Here is a 17,763-nt window from a genome sequence, read left to right on the forward strand (position 1 = left end):
TAACACAAGCTACACTCCAGTGTAACTAAGGTATCTTTATCAAACCAATCTAAATTTCTTCGTAACTACTAATACATAATTTTAAAATATTTATTATTTTTTTTAAAAAAATTATGATTTTAGGATGAATAAATTTTAAAATAGAATATTTTTGAGTTGTAGCTCGTTAATTTTTTTATCAAATCATTCTAATTTTTTAGAATTACTAGAGTGAGATAATAATATATTTAATTTTTTTAAATAAATTTAAGATGATTAAATTTTAAATATAATATTTTTGGATTGAATTTATGATCAAGTAAAATTCAAGCTTAATAATATGATTATAACTTAGTGTACTCTTTAAATCTTCACCAAACTAATAATATGTTTAGTATTATTTTTATATAAATTTAGGATCTAATAAATAAAGTCAAATCTAGTGAAATGATAATAACTATCATTTTATGATTTTAATAAAAAATTTCAGTCAAAATAAAAAAATTCCTTAGTAAAAATCAAATATGAGGTGCCACCTTGTAAAAGTCCATCGATATGAGTTTTTTTTTCGATAAATTATATTTATTTTTAATTATATAACTATTTTCTAACATATAAATATTACATATATAAGTATGATTAATCTCCATCAGTTAATTATTATTTAAAATTTTAAATACATTTTATTCTATTTAAGTAAATTATATAACATGAGATGCATTTGAGGTATTTTACATATTTTAAGCTAAATTAGATAATAGTAACTATACTTAATTGTTAGCAATACAAGTTTCTTAGATTGATATTGGTAGGATGATTGTATTTGACGGATATTAATATTTTGATTATGCATATGCTATATCAAAAATTGTAACCATAAATGGATTATTTTAACATTTTAAAAAACATAGATATGTAAAGAAAAAAAACAAATTACATGTATCTATAAAGACTCCGTGATATTTCTATCTATCCTCTAAATCTAAGTTAAGCACACACATTGTTGTAAAATTCAAAAACTTGAAGATACATGAGGAAACATATAATTAATGAAAGTAATAAATGATATTCTATGTATTTAATATTTAAAGATAATAATGATCGCTAGTACTGATTTGAGTTTATTAGACATGAAAGATATAAACATTTAAGGACAAGAGGGATATGCATGTAATATTAAAGTTTGTAGGGGCAAATATGACATTTAGAAATTGCGAAAGGATAAATATGTAAAACCAAAAAAAAAAATACTAATACGTGGTTCGGGATCGGTCCGGTCCAGCTCCCGGGTCCGGTACGTGCGAACCCAGGTCACGAAGCAATTGCCCTAGTTGTGAGTACACCCGTCTCTCTCTCTCTCTCTTTCTCTCTCTCTCTCGTGGCGTCCGCACAGAGAAGACGGGGCTGAACTCCTCACAGTGCCTCCTCCCTATCTTTCCCAGGTTCGTCTCTCTTCTTCTTCTTCTTCTTCTATATCCTGATCTGTATCTCGATCCCTCTATAATCATGTTCTATTTAAATCTCAAAGCTTAGGTCGAAGACGGAAGAACCGTGGAGAAACTCATATTTCTCCACATATCTTCTGCTGTGGTTTGGGTGTTATTGGCGCTTGATACACTAGGGATTTTAAAAAGGTGCATCTTTAGGTCTGGGTGGTGGTCCTGCTTAGTTTTTCCCTTTTCGTGTAATCCCGATCTGTGTCTCTATATCTCTATAATCATCTTTCGTTCAGTTTTTTCAAATATTAGATTGAAGACGGAAGAAGCGTAAAGGGACTCCTTTTTCTCCGCATCTTTGTCTCTTTTGTTGTTCTGGTTTTGAAATTTGATGTAACTGGGAATTCAGAGAAGTTACATTTTTAGGGTTGAGTGGTAATCTGCTAGACATTTTCCCGTGGAAGTTTTAACTCTTCCATGCGGACTGCAATGTATCTGAAAACACTGGCAGAAATCTTTCTGAGGTAAATAGTCGTCGATTGGAGTTGAGTAACACAATCTAACTTCAAAAAGAACTTGGATTTGGTTATCTGTTGGGGAAGGTTTGTGCTTTCTTGACCGAGAATGAAGCACACAGAACGATTCCAAAAGAATCATTCGGCAATAAACAATGTTAAGAAATTTTTGTCTGCTTGTTTGCCTTAGCCATTTTCCTTCAAATTCTTTTAAATATTATGGCTAAGATATGTATCTTTGTCATGGTGGATCTGTGTTACGTTCTCATACCTAAGAATGAATTCTCTCTGTTATGATCTATACTCTGAGCCTAAATTTGTGTAAGAATAATATTTTTATTGTCTTATCGCAGCCCTTGATTGTCAAAAATTGAAATTCATTAAGTAAAAAAAATCTCGACCATTGCGTGTTTCACTAGTGGGTTTCTCTACTGTTTCTTCTCTCCAAATCAACTGCCGTTCTTGCCTGAGGTATTTGTCTATCCATTTTTACTTTTGGATGCAGTCAAGTAAAGATAATTTTAGTGACCATATATCCTAAAATCGGCAGAGAAGTCTAAATCTAGGAATAGCCTGATACTTCAGTTCTGTGTCACAAAAGTTCTTCAACTTCACATTTAGTTATCCTTGATTCTAGTACTAAAACAACACTAGGCTATTTCTTTAGACTCTTTAAATGAGGAGAGGTTAAACAATAACTCGAATTCCCTCAGTATATTGGAAGTCCTAATCCACAGTAAAGATGACATCTGTGCAACCCTCAAATAAAGTATCAGCTCTTTATGGTGTACTTTGTAGGAATCAATTTGTGTTTTGTGTGATCCGCATAGTTTGAATATGATATTATGATATGTCATACAAATTAGTATTTGTTTTACAGGGTAAAAACTGATGCAGTAAACATTATCATTTAGATTTTACCAACGTGGTCAGCACTCCTTTGTTGTCTCCAAAATTGTTTCCTTGAGAACTTCATCTATCATTTCCTTTGGTCGTGGATTCATTTCACTTCCTGCTTATTTTATTTCTTACTGTCTACTTCCCCCTTTTTCTTCATCTCCCTGTTTCCTCGCTTTGTTGATTTTTCATGGATTTCATCCAATTTGGTCCCTAGAACAAGCAAATCTCTCACAGATTATCTTTTGGATCTCACTTCCCAGTTTCACATCACTAGAAAGATCGTCCTGAAACAAGGTATTCATTTGTCTCTTACTAATTGAGATTTTGACCCCATATGATATATTTGGGTCCCTGCTGAGCTAAAGAGCTCTTTGATTACAATTTATGCAGTTTTTCTTCCTTTTCATTGCCATGTTTTTGTGCTTCTTGAGTTTGTGCAGACTAGGGCTTGGGAGTTCGATTGACGGTGGAATTGGGGTGATCCCATCCTTTGTTTCTTCCTGATTGAGTGTGTGTTTCAGAAATCCTCAATTTGGAGGATTAATTGGGAGTAGTTGTTGGAGGGGTCATTGGATTATGGGCAGCAGTGAGGCTGATGCATCTGCCAAGGCTCCAAAGACATCCACAGCTCAGGTACTCAGATGTCATCCTTGTAGTCTAAAATTTCTATTTTGTCTGTTTGGGCTGTTGTTTGCTGGAAAAAACAGCTTTTTTTCTTGAGTGTTCTTGTTTTAGGAACAAACTCCTGCCACTAGCTCCACCCCTGCTGTGACTGTTTACCCAGACTGGTCGACCTTTCAGGTGTTGCTGTATTTCTATGGACGAACTCTTTCATCTTTTCGTCATAAATGTTCTTGCTAGTTGATTATTTATACGCTTTGGGGAACTTATTAAGTCCTTGTTTCTCACTCTATTAGGCATATTCACCGATTCCACCACATGGTTTCTTCCATTCTCCGGTGGGATCGAGTCCCCAGCCTCATCCTTACATGTGGGGACCTCAGGTGCTTTTTATTATTGATTTACTTAAAGGATTGTGTTTTTGGGATTTGTTCAAATGTTTGTCTTTGTCCAGGACAGGCAGGTTCTCAATGCATCTATTGTTGTTTGGACATTTTAAAAGCAGAAATCAGTGAAACATTGAGAAAAAATTATAGTAGAAAACTTTTCTTTTTAGTCCATTTTAATAGCAGTTATGATGGTAGTCATTTGAATACATTGTTATGTTAACATCACGTGAACTAGATGGTCATAAAGTCTGTGAAATTGTTTTAGTGTCTTGTCAACAGGTAAATTATACACTAAGCACTGCTAAATATTCATAACATATTATTTTGAAAATTGCATATGTTGTACAATGGTTAGATTTGGCTATTCACAAGCGAAACAATACCAGTGTTGAAAGTTTGAAATGATGAAGAAAGCAGAGAAGAACAGTATTATACTGGATCATTCTCTCCCTACAAGAAATGTCTAAAGTGAAATTTGTGGTGGACTGCACATGTCCTATATTTGCTAAACATTTATTTGTGGATTTTAGATGCTGTTTTTATGCTGGAACTTCTTCACAAAAGTTTCCACTGCTTGTAACATTACTAACCATCTTCATGAAGTGTCCATTAGGTCAATACATTTCATCGTGACATCTATATTATTCAACATGTGAGCAAACTTTCATATCCAACCTTTTGTTTGCAGCACCTTATGCCACCATATGGAACTCCGCCACCTCCGTACGTAATGTATCCTCCTGGAGGGTTATATTCTCATCCATCTATTCCTCCTGTATGTTTTTTTAAATCAAACCTAACTGTAATCTATCTCATGCAAATTCTCTTTTCCTAGATGCAATTTTTTTGCTTCTTATCATTCTGCAAATATTGAACAGGGGGCACATCCTTTTAGCCCTTATGCTATGGCTTCTCCGAGCAGCAACATTGAGGCTTCTGTGAGTTATTTGCTGCACCAAACAAACCTTATTATATATTTGAAATAATCAAACTGATTATGATGTATTATATCTCTAGGGAACTGCTCCTGGAGTGGACATTGATGGTAAGTCATCTGTAGGTAAGGAAAGAAGTCCCCTGAAAAGATCCAAAGGAAGTTTAGGTAGTTTAAATATGATTACAGGGAAGAACAACAGCGAGCCAGGTATAAATTATCAGGGCAACCAGCCAATGGAGCCTTCTCTCAGAGGTATATCAAAAATAGGTTTGATTGTCATCATTTTATTTACTACATTTAGGACGACACTGTTTGCAAAATATATGTCATCCCTTTTCTAAAAGAACTGATTTTTTGTAGTGGTGAAAGTGGAAGTGAGAGTTCAAGTGAAGGGAGTGATGCCAATTCTCAGAATGTGAGCATCTCTTTCCTTTCCTTTTGTGGGCTTTCTTTCTTTAGTTGTCATCTAATATCACGGTAATAGGAATCTCTTGGTGCTATGGATGTCATTTTTTACCCTTTTTGCAAATGCCTCATTGTATCTTCTCATTCTTCCCTATCGTGCCTAAATTGATTTGCTTACTCATAGTCACTAAGCGCTTCTACTATGACATGAAGTAGTTTTTGGTTTCTATAAGAAGTTAGTCTGCATTTTAGGACTTCAAGTGACACTAGGAGAACATAAAAGGACTTTCCATCATATCTTTGGTTATATTTTCTGTTGTCTGTGTTATTTTGGTTGATATTTTGAATGGAGAACGAGGTAAGTTAATGTTGTGTCATGCCACATGTCTGTTGTCTTCTATGATATTTGAATGTGCATAGGCAGCTGTAATTTATGGTTCGGAATGTTGGGCAGTTGGTAAATTGCATGTACAAAAATTAGTGATGGGAAGATGAGGATGTTGAGATGGTTGTGAAAATACTAGAATAGAATAATAAACATTTACATTTATAAACAATTAATTATAGGTTCAATTGGGGATACATTGATGAAAAAATATTTAAAATGGTGCAGACGGACAGACACAGTTAGAGGAGGTGAAATAATTATGATTAGTGTTGTGAGTTTGTGAGAGGTAGAAATAGCTAAGAAAACTTTATTAAAAACCATGAAAAATGATTTGATGTCTTAGTTTGACTAGATATACTACCCTCGATAAAGGTAATTGGTGGAACAGGATTTGTGCTACATGGTTCAAGTTAGATCTTAGGAGATTATATCTACAAATGCAAAAATAAGAATGTTTAGATGTGTGGAGTTAATAGAAAAAAGAGTAGAAAATTTTACATCTGTGAACATTTAGGTGTAGGTCCAATCAAGGATAAATTGACGAAAATTAACTCAAGATGATGAATCATATTCGAAGAGAAATTATAGATGCATTGCTTGGATGAGATGAATTAACGATTGATTAGTATAATGAGCAAAGATAGAGGAATACTTATGTATACTTTATTAAAAACCATAAAATGTTTTGTTGTTCTTAGTTTGACTAGCGATATTGCCCCCAACTGAGTTCAATGGCAGAATAAGACCCATATATCCAACTTCTAATAGTCAAATAGTTTTTGCATTATGACTTATTGTTGTCATATCATATTGGTTTTTTTTCTAGGACACAAAATTTGTCATTTCATCCTTTATTTAAGTTTTGATCAAAATGGAGAAGAAGATACTTGCTTTAAGCGAAGAAATAACACAATGACATATACCAAGTAATGCAATTTTGTTCGGACCGGATGTATTGTCCATATTTATCTGTCCAGGCATAAATCAACAATGCACACTCCCTAATTTTCGGTGGTCCACATGCGGTATGGTGCTTATCACTTGTTCCAGGCCCACAGTCCTGGTAATGAGTTTGGACCAGGCAGTAAGCCTGTTTTCTTTGTTTTCTGTGTTGGTGGTATTCCTCTCATCAACCTTATCTGCCATGAGCACCTCCTCATCTTCCTTGGCTGCAGCCTCTTCATCTTGCTTGGTTGTGGTCTCCTCCTCATCTTCCTTGGTTAACATCTCCTCATTTTCCTTGGCCGCCGTTGGCTCCTCCTCCACCACCTCCTCTACTCCTCTGTTTTTTCTGCCACCTTCTCCCTTCTTCTTCTTTGCCTCCTCTCCTCCTCTTCCTTCTATACTTCTTTTCTTCTCCCTTCTGGTACCATGGTACATAACAGCATACCACGAGTCAGTATGTTCATTCATACTAGAACCATAGCGGTGCAGCCAATGACTACCATAGGTCCGCTGCCCAAAATTGTTAGAACAAATATATGAGGAATCGTGAGGATATAGGGAGAGTGCACGTGTTCGAAGCTCCCTTCACTCCACCCAAGAAGGAAAGATGATATCATCTTCACCTCTCCTCGGGTGGAGAGAAGGGATCTCCGATCACCCCTACCTACTTTCTCAACCTTCAGAAATGAGGGAGCCAAACATCTGAAGACCACCGTCTCCCGAGGGAGAACCTATAACCGGAGATATTTCAAACGTGACACGTATGGAAATTACTGCATGTGTGTCACGTATGTGGTGACGTGACACACACAGATCCGTGTCAGGCGTTGCTTGATCCGAAGTGTTCAAAGCACAAAGTATAGGTGTGTCACGTATAGGTGTGTCACCACATACGTGACATGTATGGAAATTACCGCATGTGTGACACGTATGGAAATATGCATGCATGCATTGAAGTGATGATATATGTTGGTGTGCTGCCTGATATCGGAAACCCTAGTTGGCAGGTTGGACAATAGTGTATGCAAGTATGAGATGGAGATAATATATCTTAAATAAGCTCTTTGTAGTTTTCTGAGCACTCAAAGCCAGCAACAAGTAACTAATGTACAGTGTCAGATCTCCCATTGTACAACATATGCAATTTTCAAAATAATATGTGATGAATATTTAGCAGTGCTTAGTGTATAATTTACCTGTTGACAAGACACTAAAACAATTTCACAGACTTTATGACCATCTAGTTCACGTGATGTTAACATAACAATGTATTCAAATGACTACCATCATAACTGCTATTAAAATGGACTAAAAAGAAAAGTTTTCTACTATAATTTTTTCTCAATGTTTCACTGATTTCTGCTTTTAAAATGTCCAAACAACAATAGATGCATTGAGAACCTGCCTGTCCTGGACAAAGACAAACATTTGAACAAATCCCAAAAACACAATCCTTTAAGTAAATCAATAATAAAAAGCACCTGAGGTCCCCACATGTAAGGATGAGGCTGGGGACTCGATCCCACCGGAGAATGGAAGAAACCATGTGGTGGAATCGGTGAATATGCCTAATAGAGTGAGAAACAAGGACTTAATAAGTTCCCCAAAGCGTATAAATAATCAACTAGCAAGAACATTTATGACGAAAAGATGAAAGAGTTCGTCCATAGAAATACAGCAACACCTGAAAGGTCGACCAGTCTGGGTAAACAGTCACAGCAGGGGTGGAGCTAGTGGCAGGAGTTTGTTCCTAAAACAAGAACACTCAAGAAAAAAAGCTGTTTTTTCCAGCAAACAACAGCCCAAACAGACAAAATAGAAATTTTAGACTACAAGGATGACATCTGAGTACCTGAGCTGTGGATGTCTTTGGAGCCTTGGCAGATGCATCAGCCTCACTGCTGCCCATAATCCAATGACCCCTCCAACAACTACTCCCAATTAATCCTCCAAATTGAGGATTTCTGAAACACACACTCAATCAGGAAGAAACAAAGGATGGGATCACCCCAATTCCACCGTCAATCGAACTCCCAAGCCCTAGTCTGCACAAACTCAAGAAGCACAAAAACATGGCAATGAAAAGGAAGAAAAACTGCATAAATTGTAATCAAAGAGCTCTTTAGCTCAGCAGGGGCCCAAATATATCATATGGGGTCAAAATCTCAATTAGTAAGAGACAAATGAATACCTTGTTTCAGGACGATCTTTCTAGTGATGTGAAACTGGGAAGTGAGATCCAAAAGATAATCTGTGAGAGATTTGCTTGTTCTAGGGACCAAATTGGATGAAATCCATGAAAAATCAACAAAGCGAGGAAACAGGGAGATGAAGAAAAAGGGGGAAGTATTAAATTCAATTGAATTATGTTTACTTAATTGCTAATAGATCCATTTAAAAATTAATTTTTAGAAAATAATTTTATTAGAATATTAGGTTTCAATTGATGATATCCTGTTTTGACATAATACAAGCCTCCAAGGATTTTGCTTTCAATTAGATGTTCCTTCTTAAATGAAACTTTTATTTGGAAAGTGAAATTATTGAAAAAGGGGAGATGGATCATTTTGGCTATAGTCAATTCATATTGGTTTAGTAATTGATATAGTAATGATATAACAAATCTATTTATCAAAAGTTAGAGAGCTTAAAATAATTTTTATTTTTATTTTTATGAAGACATCCGATAAAATTAGAATGATACTTAAAGATAATATTTTTATAAAGACATCCGATCTGTCTATTTTTAGATTTTATAACACTGAATAATTGGTTAAGATATATTCGGATCAATAAAATATATGAGATTAAGATTTATTAGATTTTGATTAATTTCATCGGTTAATAAAAAAAAATCTACTTTATATTAGATAAATCTTTATGGGAGGGACTCCTAATTATCTTTTTATAGGCCATTTGCTCTCGTTTGTCTATATATAAGTAAGGCCTTTTAAGAATGATCATTAAAATCTCTTCTCTCACCTCCTAATAAATCCCTACTTTATCAATTACAGTAGTCTTAAAAAAAAAAAAAATCTAACTTCTGTCCTATGCCAATTCACGGTGCCTATAAATCATGGTGTTGCTTCACGATATTTAAGATACTTTATTTATATCATGTTTAAAAACTAGATATCTTCTATCTTGAATCTATGATACTTGATTTCAATTTTGACATAAAATATTCTTATAATAAATTTATTTTTTACAATTGGTATAAAGCTATATGATTGAAATATAGATTATGTAGATTTTTAAAATATCTAGATCTATTTGTGTATTAGATCTATTTTTTATCAATTTATGCATTAAATCTATTTTGATTATGTCGAATTATTATTTCTATTTCGATTGTATGGGACTTACAAGATCCATTTGAGTCTTCTCTTCTCAAACTATTCGCTTACTCGTGGGTGATGGAGATTTTGCTCTAATGATTTACAAGAGGCAAAGTCATTATGTTCGGGCATCGATGGGTTATCGTGGAAGTTTATTATTGATAATGACACTACGAAGGGCGATAGCTTGCTATGATCGCTACAACTGTTGCGGGATGCTACTATAGTTGTCGATACAATATGGTGCAATGGCCCTTATCAAGGAGTTGTAGAGGGTGGAGTGCAACATCAATGGGTTATCACGGAAGAGGTGTGACGACATATGATGGCTGAGTGTCATGGTGCTGATCTATATAACGATTATATAGTGGGTCACCACCGTGGTTCTCGATAGCTGTAGGTTGTGATCGAGATTATTGGAGTCACTAGAGGCCACTTGTTCCATGTGATAGGGTTTTAATGTTGATGGCATCGTAGTGTTTGGGCTATGGGATGAGGCACGATGGTGGCTTGTGGTGCTGTTTCTAGCAATGACCATCGATGATGGCGTATGAGAACAGTTGTGGATGGGCATGGTAAAATGTTGCGATGATCGTAGGGGCTACCGATTAGCAGCACGAGGATAATCACACACCATAGTGACCGTAAAAGTCACCGGTTGACCACGTGAGGATGATCGAAAGGTACTCATAGTCGACGAACAACTATGCATCGCAATGACCGTAGGTATCACATAGGCACTACAACAATTAAGAAAAAATTTAAGAGTTTTCACATATTAAAAATTATTTTGCCCTTGATATTTCTCCCCTTCAGAAATCAAATATTTTCAATATATCCCTATAAAATTATAATTTTATCCTTCAAAAATTAAATATTCTTACTTATGTCTTCAACTATTAAATTAACTAATTTGACTTATTTTAATCAAATATTTTGATTGAATTTAATTTTTACTATATTTTAACTACTTACTAAATTTAGATTTGATCTTCAATCGAATTTAAGAAAAGTTAAATTTTGATTATTTTTTATTTTGATATAATTTTAATTTAAACTGACCTAATTGAGGCTGATATTTAGCCCAAATCTACTAGCTTATGTTTAGGTAGTCTAATTTTGGACCTTACAATTAAATAAAATTTATTAGTCTAATTTAAGGTTCCATACTGAATTTTTAAAACCTATAAATTATAAATTTTTTATAATTTATTCATATGACATATTAATACAATTTTCTTACTTTGATTTTTAAAATTTAATTATTATTTTAAAATATTTTATATAATTATTTATATATATTATAAAATTATATTATTTTTAAAGAAAATATATGATTTATATTTTATCATGATTATAGTTAGCATACGAATTTTTTTTATATTGATTAATATTTAATCATTATTATGATTATTTAAATTTTATCTAACGAGTGGCTATCAAAATGATCAATGACCTTATGAGATATAAATTATAATAAATATCTTATCATTTTAAAAATATTTTAAATTATATTTTAAATTATTATATTACTTTTATAATTATCACAATGATTTAAACTAAGAAATTTATGAAATTATATTAAAAATATTTATAAAATAATATTCATAATAACACTTGTATTAAAAGATTTAGATAATCTTAAATAAAAATATACTTCTAAAATAATATGATGGGTTACAATACTATTTTAGATATCATTATAGTTTAAGATTATATATTAGTAATACTATTCTATTATCAATCATCCATTATGATAAAATCGTATGTGAACATTAAATAAGTCAAATTATATATATATATATATATATATATATATATATATATATATATATATATATATATATATATAATTTGACATATGAATTAAAAAAATTATTTTTGACCATCAACAAGTTTCTATACAATGATATATAAAATATGATGATAATATTTTTATAAATTCCAATAATAAATAAAACAACTTGAAATCATATAAAACCAAAGGTACAATTTTGTCATTTATGATTCTGCTAATATCTTGATTTTAGTTTAAAGAAAAAAAAAAGACCACCAATAAGTCACTAGCAGAAACAAGCACTGAAAATTAATATAGGAGACCCCATATCTTTCGTTTGCAAAATGATGCTTGAATTTTAATGAAAATTCAAATGATATATACAATGATATATTCAATGCAGCTCGAATTTTAATTTTAATTAACAACAACAACAACAACAACAATAAATTTTAACCAAATCATAAAGTAAAATCTTAGCAAACAAAGAATTTGTACACACCATCTAACCAACCATTGATTATAGTTACCAAACATTCAACTTGTGGTCAATGAGAGAAAATTACAAAAAAAAAGAGAGAAAAGAAAATCAATAAATAAAATACTAATAAATTAAAATTACGAAAAAAGAAAAAAAAATCAATAATATTTATTTTTTTTTTCCATCTGATCTAATTGGTACATTTTAAAAACATGCATACAACGTATTATATGCATTTATAAATGGGGCGATAGAAGCTACTACCGGAGAAGCATGTGGTCATCTCATTCAAAACGTGACACGTATAGGTATGCCTACGCATGTGTCACGTATTTGGTAACGTGACACACACGTACATGGAAAATATGTGTCACGCAACACGTTGCTTGATCCGACATATAAACAAAATTATTACAATGGATCAATTTATTTTCTCGATAGGTATTAAAAAAATTATTAATGATGTCCTAATTAGTTCGATGTGATTCTAATCTTTGTGTGTAGAAATATCGAAGTACCATCAAGATATCCCTGAAGATCAATGGTATATTTTCTAAGAAACACTTGGGCAGATGAGTTATCATTGTCACTGTCATGAGAAAGTGGAGAGGCTGAGGAGGGAGAGAAGAGATTCGACCTTTGTTATTAAGGTGGAAGCTCGAGGGGACAAATTAGTAAGATAGTTAGACGAGGCCCAATAATGCATCACCAGCTAGTCAGATAGTGTTGTTGGTTGGAGCACCATTAATTTTGAAGCCCTCCAAAGTAGTCAAGTAACATCCACTTCATCCCTTATACAATCGAAAGTAAACATAGAAGAGTTTATGGTTTGTGGTGATATTAGCATGATAATATTTCTGGATGAACACTATAAGATAGTATCATGAGTTGAACGATGTCTAAGAAGATGAGATCCTTTCCTATTGTAGACAAGTCATATTCAATGGGTGGAGGGGGAATAAGTCTCATATCTGACGTCATTGATATTTTTTTCTAATACCTACCGAGAAAACAAATTGATCCATTGTAATAATTTTTTTTCATTTCTGTAGAAATATCAAATAGGATTTTACTGTTTTTATCTATACCAATTGAATAACATTTTTTTCTTAAAAAAATGTGTGCGAAGCTACGCGTGTCGGATCAAGCAACATGATGCGTGATACATATACGTGTGTGTCGCGTTACCAAATACGTGACACACGTGCGGCTATACCCATACGTGTCACGTTTTGAAATAGATGACCACATCCTTCTCCGGTAGTAGCTTCTCCCTCAGGAGATGGTGGTCTTCGGATGTTTGGCAAATCCCAAAAATCAATGCCGCTCGCCCCATTTCTGAAGGTGGAGAAAGAAGGTAGGGGTGATCGGAGATGCCTTCTCTCCACCCGAGGAGAGGTGGTGGCGACATCATCCTTCCTTTTTGGGTGGAGTGAAGGAAGCTTCGAACACATTGACTCTCCCTATATCCCCACGACTCCTCATATATTTGTTCTAACAATTTGATCACAAGAATAGTTGTTACTATGCAGATGTCTGCAGCAGCTTAAACTGATAGTTTTGAATCTACCAAAAGCTTTCGTTTGCCTCAGCTCTTTTGCTTGCATGGTGGTGAAGACATCGGCCGGTCACCGTGGATGGAGCCAACATCCAACCTACAGCCAAACCACCATGGATGGAGTCGACATGCGACCTGTAGAGGCCTCGACGAAGGCAACAGCAGCCTTCTGCTTCAATGCACTGCTGACGACCGAGGATGATGGTGTTGTGCCAGAAATCTCTTGTTTGAAAGCCAATAACTGATGTTTCTATAGGATTCTTAACATTCGATTAGCTTGTAGTTGTTTGTTATTTCTTGATGAACAACTGTGTGCATGTATTCATCTGAGTCAAGAACATTTGTTGCTTTGATGATTAGTTTCTTACATGTAGGAACTCACTAAACATTCTTAATAATAGATTAGCTTGTGGTTGTTTAACCCTCTCTACTTAGCCCTTTTCCTATTGATATTTGTCCAATTTCTTATATGTTTGTGATTCATTTATCATCTCTTTGTTTTGCAGAACCATTATTTGGATATCATAATCATACATGTTCAATATGTATGAGTGTCATGGTGTTGATGACGTCATAGTGTTTGGGCTATGGGATGAGGCATGATGGTGGCTTGTGGACTAAAAATTAAATTATTAGTCTAATTTAAGGTTTCATACTGAATTTTAAAAACCTATAAATTATAAATTTTTATAATTTATTCATATGACATATTAATAAAAAAAATTTACTTTTGATTTTTAAATTTTAATTATTATTATTAAATATTTTATATAATTATTAATATATATATATATATATATATATATATATATATTATAAAATTATATTATTTTTAAAGAAAATATATGATTTATATTTTATCATGATTATAGTTAGCATATGAATTTTTTTATATTGATTAATATTTAATAATTATTATGATTATTTAAATTTTATCTAACTAGTAGCTATCAAAATGATCGATGATGATCTTATGAGATATAAATTATAATAAACATCTTATCATTTTTAAAATATTTTAAATTTTTATAGTATTTTTATAATTATCACAATGATTTAAACTAAGAAATTTATGAAATTATATTAAAAATAATTTTAAAATAATATTCATAATAACACAAGTATTAAAAGATTTAGATAATCTTAAATGAAAATATACTTCTAAAATAATATGATGGAATATATTAGTAATACGATATTATTTTAGATATCATTATAGTTTAAGATTATATATTAGTAATACTATTCTAATATCAATCATTCGTTATGATAAAATCTTATGTGAACATTAAATAAGTTAATATTTCACTAAAGATGAAATATAGATGATATCAATTTAATATTTACTAAAAAATTAAAATATAAATATTATACTGTTTTGTTATAATAATACTTCATTCATGGTCTTTTTTATCTTTTTTATGTTTCTAATAACTTTATAATTTTTAGATTAAATTATTATAAATAATTTGTGCATGTGTAATTTACATAAAGTTAGATATTGACTTTATTTGTTGAGAGAATCACAAGTTTAATTGTTGAAAGTTTTATAAGATAAATAATTAAAAAAAATAAATTGTAATAAATATTAATAATATTTAAACTTCATTATAGAATATAACTAGTATACTAAAATATTAAAAATTAATAAATCATTAACACCTTGAAAAAATAGTTTACTATAACTTAATATTATAATATTTGAATTTTTTATAATATATTCTTGTTATGATTGATAAAATTGTAAAATATAAAGATATTAGACATAAATATAGACTGAGCCATTGGCATTTAATTTATTCTTAATTCTCTTTAATATTTGTTTGATCCATTTAAAATTTATTATAATATAAATAATTTATTATAATAAGTTAGATATTGACTTTATTTGTTGAGAGAATCACAAGTTTAATTGTTGAAAGTTTTATAAGATAAATAATTAAAAAAATTAAATTGTAATAAATATTAATAATATTTAAACTTCATTATAGAATATAACTAGTATACTAAAATATTAAAAATTAATTTATTAATAAATCATTAACACCTTCAAAAAATAGTTTACTATAACTTAATATTATAATATTTGAATTTTTTTTATAATATATTCTTGTTATGATTGATAAAATTGTAAAATATAAAGATATTAGACATCAATATAGACTGAGCCATTGGCATTTAATTTATTCTTAATTCTCTTTAATATTTGTTTGATCCATTTAAAATTTATTATAATATAAATAATTTATTATAACATAAATAAAAATAAATTTAATTGAACTAACTAGTATCTTGATATCACCACCGATAACGTATAGAATAATCATAATTAAAAAATCATAAAAATATTATTTTTATAATTATATAATATATTTATAAGAATCAAATTATGATATATAGATATCATAAGAATTCTTTATTATTTTTACAAGTTATGAAAAATAATAATTTAAAAAAGTATAATGTAATAAAAGAAAATTTAAGATTAGTCGATCTGAACAAAGGTTGAGAACTTGTTAAATTATTTAATAATTATAAAAAATCTATTTTATATATGAATATTTAAAACTAAACATGACTTAAGGGATAATATCAACAAATAATATAAAATCAGATTTATGACTAAAGATTTTACTCATGAAAAACAATAAGACCTGTGAACAATTGTCACAATATTAATGGCTTATTATGATTTTGAATAACATCATATCGTATGGATATAAAATAATTTTCTTGAATATAAATCTGGATAAAAATTTTTATATAGATTAACCTAAGCATTCGCAAATATATATATATATATATATATATATATATATATATATATATATATAATTTGACATATGAATTTAAAAAAATATTTTTGACCATCAACAAGTTTCTATACAATGATATATAAAATATGATGATAATATTTTTATAAATTCCAATAATAAATAAAACTACTTGAAATCATATAAAACCAAAGGTACAATTTTGTCATTTATGATTCTGCTAATATCTTGATTTTAGTTTAAAGAAACAAAAAACCACGAATAAGTCACTAGCAGAAACAAACACTAAAAATTAATATAGGAGACCCCATATCTTTCGTTTGCAAAATGAGACTTGAATTTTAATGAAAATTCAAATGATATATACAATGATATATACAATGCAGCTCGAATTTTAATTTTAATTAACAAGAACAACAACAACAACAACAAATTTTAACCAAATCATAAAGTAAAATCTAACCAACCATTGATTATAGTTACCAAACATTCAACTTGTGGTGAATGAGAGAAAATTACAAAAAAAAAGAGAAAAAAAATCAATAAATAATATACTAATAAAATAAAATTATGAAAAAAAAAGAAAATAAAATCAATAATATTTATTATTATTTTTTCCATCTGATCTAATTGGTATATTTTAAAAACATGCATATAATATATTATATATGCAATTATAAATGAGGCGGTAGAAGTTATTACCGGAGAAGCATGTGGTCATCTCATTCAAAACATGACACGTATAGGTATGCATGTGCATGTGTCACGTATTTGATAATGTGACATACACGTACATAGAAAATATGTGTCACGCAACACGTTGCTTGATCCGACATTTATGCATGAATGAAACAAAGTTATTACCATGGGTCAATTTGTTTTCTCGATAGGTATTAAAAAAATTATTAATGATGTCTTGATTAGTCCGATATGATTCTAATCTGTGTGTAGAAATGTCGAAGTACAATCAAGATATCCCGGAAGATCAATGATAGATTTTCTGAGAAAAACTTAGGCAGATGAGTTATCATTGTTAGTGTCATGAAAAAGTGGAGAGACTGAGGAGGGAGAGAAGAGATTCGACCGTTGTCATTAAGGTGGAAGCTCGAGGGGATAAATTAGTAAGATAGTTAGACGAGGCCCAATAATGCATCACCAGCTAGCCAGATAGTGTTGTTGGTTGGAGCACCATTAATTTTGAAACAAATGGTGATGCAACCTCGCGAGGCATCTGCAGGTCGCATGTCGACTCCATCCATGGTGGTTTGGCTGCAAGTTGAATGTTGGCTCCATCCACGGCCGATGTCTTCACCACCATGC

At 31.1% G+C, this 17,763-nt stretch overlaps 2 protein-coding genes across 10 annotated transcripts; one reads left to right on the forward strand and one right to left on the reverse strand.

The window, feature by feature from the left end:
* The first annotated feature begins 1,270 nt into the window (after nucleotides 1-1,270).
* Nucleotides 1,271-14,090, forward strand: LOC135646148 (bZIP transcription factor 1-B-like). 8 transcript variants are annotated; one of them, XM_065165372.1, is made up of 10 exons: nucleotides 1,271-1,421; nucleotides 3,271-3,463; nucleotides 3,566-3,631; nucleotides 3,748-3,834; nucleotides 4,529-4,615; nucleotides 4,719-4,778; nucleotides 4,858-4,885; nucleotides 4,964-5,029; nucleotides 5,138-5,192; nucleotides 13,644-14,090. In XM_065165372.1, the coding sequence occupies exons 2-10, from the start codon at nucleotides 3,407-3,409 to the stop codon at nucleotides 13,912-13,914; spliced, it is 777 nt and encodes a 258-aa protein (XP_065021444.1). In that variant the 5' UTR covers nucleotides 1,271-1,421; nucleotides 3,271-3,406; the 3' UTR covers nucleotides 13,915-14,090. The 8 variants fall into 8 exon arrangements, with proteins under 8 accessions (XP_065021444.1, XP_065021461.1, XP_065021476.1 ...); XM_065165389.1 differs by having other exon boundaries at nucleotides 13,704-14,090; XM_065165404.1 differs by having other exon boundaries at nucleotides 13,729-14,090.
* On the reverse strand, nucleotides 7,655-8,849 carry LOC135646178 (bZIP transcription factor 1-D-like). Of its 2 annotated transcripts, none has more exons than XM_065165429.1 (5): nucleotides 8,707-8,849; nucleotides 8,368-8,560; nucleotides 8,200-8,265; nucleotides 7,997-8,083; nucleotides 7,655-7,920 (listed from the first exon to the last, which is right to left on the reverse strand). In XM_065165429.1, exons 2-5 carry the CDS (start codon nucleotides 8,422-8,424, stop codon nucleotides 7,771-7,773), a joined length of 360 nt encoding a protein of 119 aa, XP_065021501.1. In that variant the 5' UTR covers nucleotides 8,425-8,560; nucleotides 8,707-8,849; the 3' UTR covers nucleotides 7,655-7,770. The 2 variants fall into 2 exon arrangements, with proteins under 2 accessions (XP_065021501.1, XP_065021506.1); XM_065165434.1 differs by having other exon boundaries at nucleotides 7,655-7,925.
* Nucleotides 14,091-17,763: the final 3,673 nt, after the last annotated feature.

Source organism: Musa acuminata, chromosome BXJ1-4, assembly GCF_036884655.1.
Source record: "Musa acuminata AAA Group cultivar baxijiao chromosome BXJ1-4, Cavendish_Baxijiao_AAA, whole genome shotgun sequence".
Taxonomy (NCBI): domain Eukaryota; kingdom Viridiplantae; phylum Streptophyta; class Magnoliopsida; order Zingiberales; family Musaceae; genus Musa; species Musa acuminata.

What these genes read in the sequence shown, in the direction of transcription:
- LOC135646148 (XM_065165355.1), top strand. Translation starts at nt 3,407, where the DNA reads ATGGGCAGCAGTGAGGCTGATGCATCTGCCAAGGCTCCAAAGACATCC. An exon ending in GCAGCAACATTGAGGCTTCT is followed by an intron (nt 4,779 to 4,857) that starts GTGAGTTATTTG and finishes TTATATCTCTAG; the next exon opens with GGAACTGCTCCTGGAGTGGA. An exon ending in GTGATGCCAATTCTCAGAAT is followed by an intron (nt 5,193 to 13,643) that starts GTGAGCATCTCT and finishes GTTACTATGCAG; the next exon opens with ATGTCTGCAGCAGCTTAAAC.
- LOC135646178 (XM_065165429.1), bottom strand. Translation starts at nt 8,424, where the DNA reads ATGGGCAGCAGTGAGGCTGATGCATCTGCCAAGGCTCCAAAGACATCC. An exon ending in CAAAGACATCCACAGCTCAG is followed by an intron (nt 8,266 to 8,367) that starts GTACTCAGATGT and finishes TTCTTGTTTTAG; the next exon opens with GAACAAACTCCTGCCACTAG. An exon ending in CAGACTGGTCGACCTTTCAG is followed by an intron (nt 8,084 to 8,199) that starts GTGTTGCTGTAT and finishes TCACTCTATTAG; the next exon opens with GCATATTCACCGATTCCACC.